General features: G+C 48.0%; 1 protein-coding gene across 1 annotated transcript in view; it reads right to left on the reverse strand.

Annotated features, from left to right (window-relative positions):
• The window catches only part of LOC117960513 (intersectin-1-like), a 33,897-nt gene that overhangs the window by 31,097 nt on the left and 1,115 nt on the right, over positions 1-1,685 (reverse strand). Inside the window, 2 exon segments of the mRNA XM_034898459.1 lie at positions 299-459; positions 1,204-1,511. Of these exon segments, the coding sequence (XP_034754350.1) occupies positions 299-459; positions 1,204-1,511 (469 nt within the window).

Here is a 1,685-nt window from a genome sequence, read left to right on the forward strand (position 1 = left end):
GGGGTGTATACTTATGCCCCTGTATTTTAAGGAAGAACATTTATTTATTTATGATACATTGTTCATTCCCAAAGACAATTAGTGTTCTTAAAAGGTTGGATTTTCCAATTTTTTTTGAATTAAGGCATTAAGACCAATTTCCCAAATTGTTTTTTACTCAACTTTAGCCTGGGTGTGTTAACGTTCTCAAGCCACTGTGTGTCCTTTGTTTGTGTGTTTTGTGCACCATCCTCCTCCTGTGTGTGTGTGTGTGTGTGTGTGTGTGTGTGTGTGTGTAGGTCGTGTGCGTACCACGTACCATGATCACGTCTCCGGGGGCGATGCTGATCTCGTCGTGGCTGCGAGCATCAAACGGATATAGAGCCCTGTAGTAGACCACCTTCACGGACTGCTGATGCTGGTCAAAGCTGGTGACTGGAGCCTTCTGGTCAAAGAGACTGGGTACTGGAGCCTTCTCTACTGGAAATAAACAGGAAAACTGAATTAAATTAAACAGACTAGTGTGTGCGATTACTGTCATAGACAACATTAAGACTGTTTGGATGAAGCAGGTTGGGGATTTGTGTCCAAAACTTCATAGGTCATAATAGAAAGGACCTTGTTACCATGTTGTTAGTTCAGCATATTTAGAGAAAAGCGTGCTGGTGGTTGTTTCTTCCTTTATGGATTACAGATTTTTCACCTAACCACAGAAGCGGTAGTGTAACTTTACTTTTAAAATCCGATCCTTGCCTCTAAATGTGTCCTGAATGTCCTTAATTCTGCTTAAATTCTGCTGGAAACTCTGGATATGAGTTTTTTCCTCGCTGCAGCCACACTAGTTCAGTTGTTTTAGAGGAAATGTTGATTCTCTGTGCATTATAACGTGGTCTTAAACTTCTCTAAATCGGGAAAGTGTCCTGAGATAACTTCTGTTATGATTTGCCACAGTATTTAAATTGTAACCATGGATTTAGGTCCTTGTGAGGGCATTAAACCCAGCTAGGGCTGTGATGGTGTAGTGTCTTTCTTACTGCGGTGACGAAGCAACATATCACCGCAGTATGGCGGTCAACCGCAACCCCCCAACCGGACTAGCCTAAGTTAGAGCGAGAATGGCAGGGTGCCCCTGTGGGTCCCGACCCCCACTTTGGGAATCACTGCCTTAAGTGAGTGAGGTCAGTGCTTGAGTGGTCGTGCGAGGAGAGAGAGAGCATCACTCACCTGTTGAAGCCCAGGGGTCGGCCGGCTGGCAGAACAGCTTGCTCAGTTTCTCCTGCATGTCCTTCTTGCCTCGCCCCTCCTCCTCCTTCTCTTTTGCTGATCCTGCTCCTGTCTGGCCCTCCTCCTCCTCCTCCTCCTCCTCCTCCTCTTCCTCCACCACCACCACCCCTCTCCTCTTCCTCTCCTCCTCTTCCTGAGTCACTCGGTTGAGCCAGGCGTGTGGGGCAGGGACGGAGGGAGGGCTAGGAGCAGTCGGGGCGGAGCTGGCTGCTTCATCCCTCCAGGCCACGTCTTCCTCTGATGACAACCTGGTATGAGAGAGAGGGAGAGAGAGAGAGAGAGAGAGAGAGAGACAGAGAGAGAGAGAGAGAGACACAGAGAGAGAGAGAGAGAGACACAGAGAGAGACACAGAGAGAGAGAGAGAGAGAGAGAAAGGGAGAGAGAGAGAGACAGAGACACACAGAGAGAGAGAGAGAGAGAG

Source organism: Etheostoma cragini, chromosome 17, assembly GCF_013103735.1.
Source record: "Etheostoma cragini isolate CJK2018 chromosome 17, CSU_Ecrag_1.0, whole genome shotgun sequence".
NCBI classification, from domain to species: Eukaryota; Metazoa; Chordata; class Actinopteri; order Perciformes; family Percidae; genus Etheostoma; species Etheostoma cragini.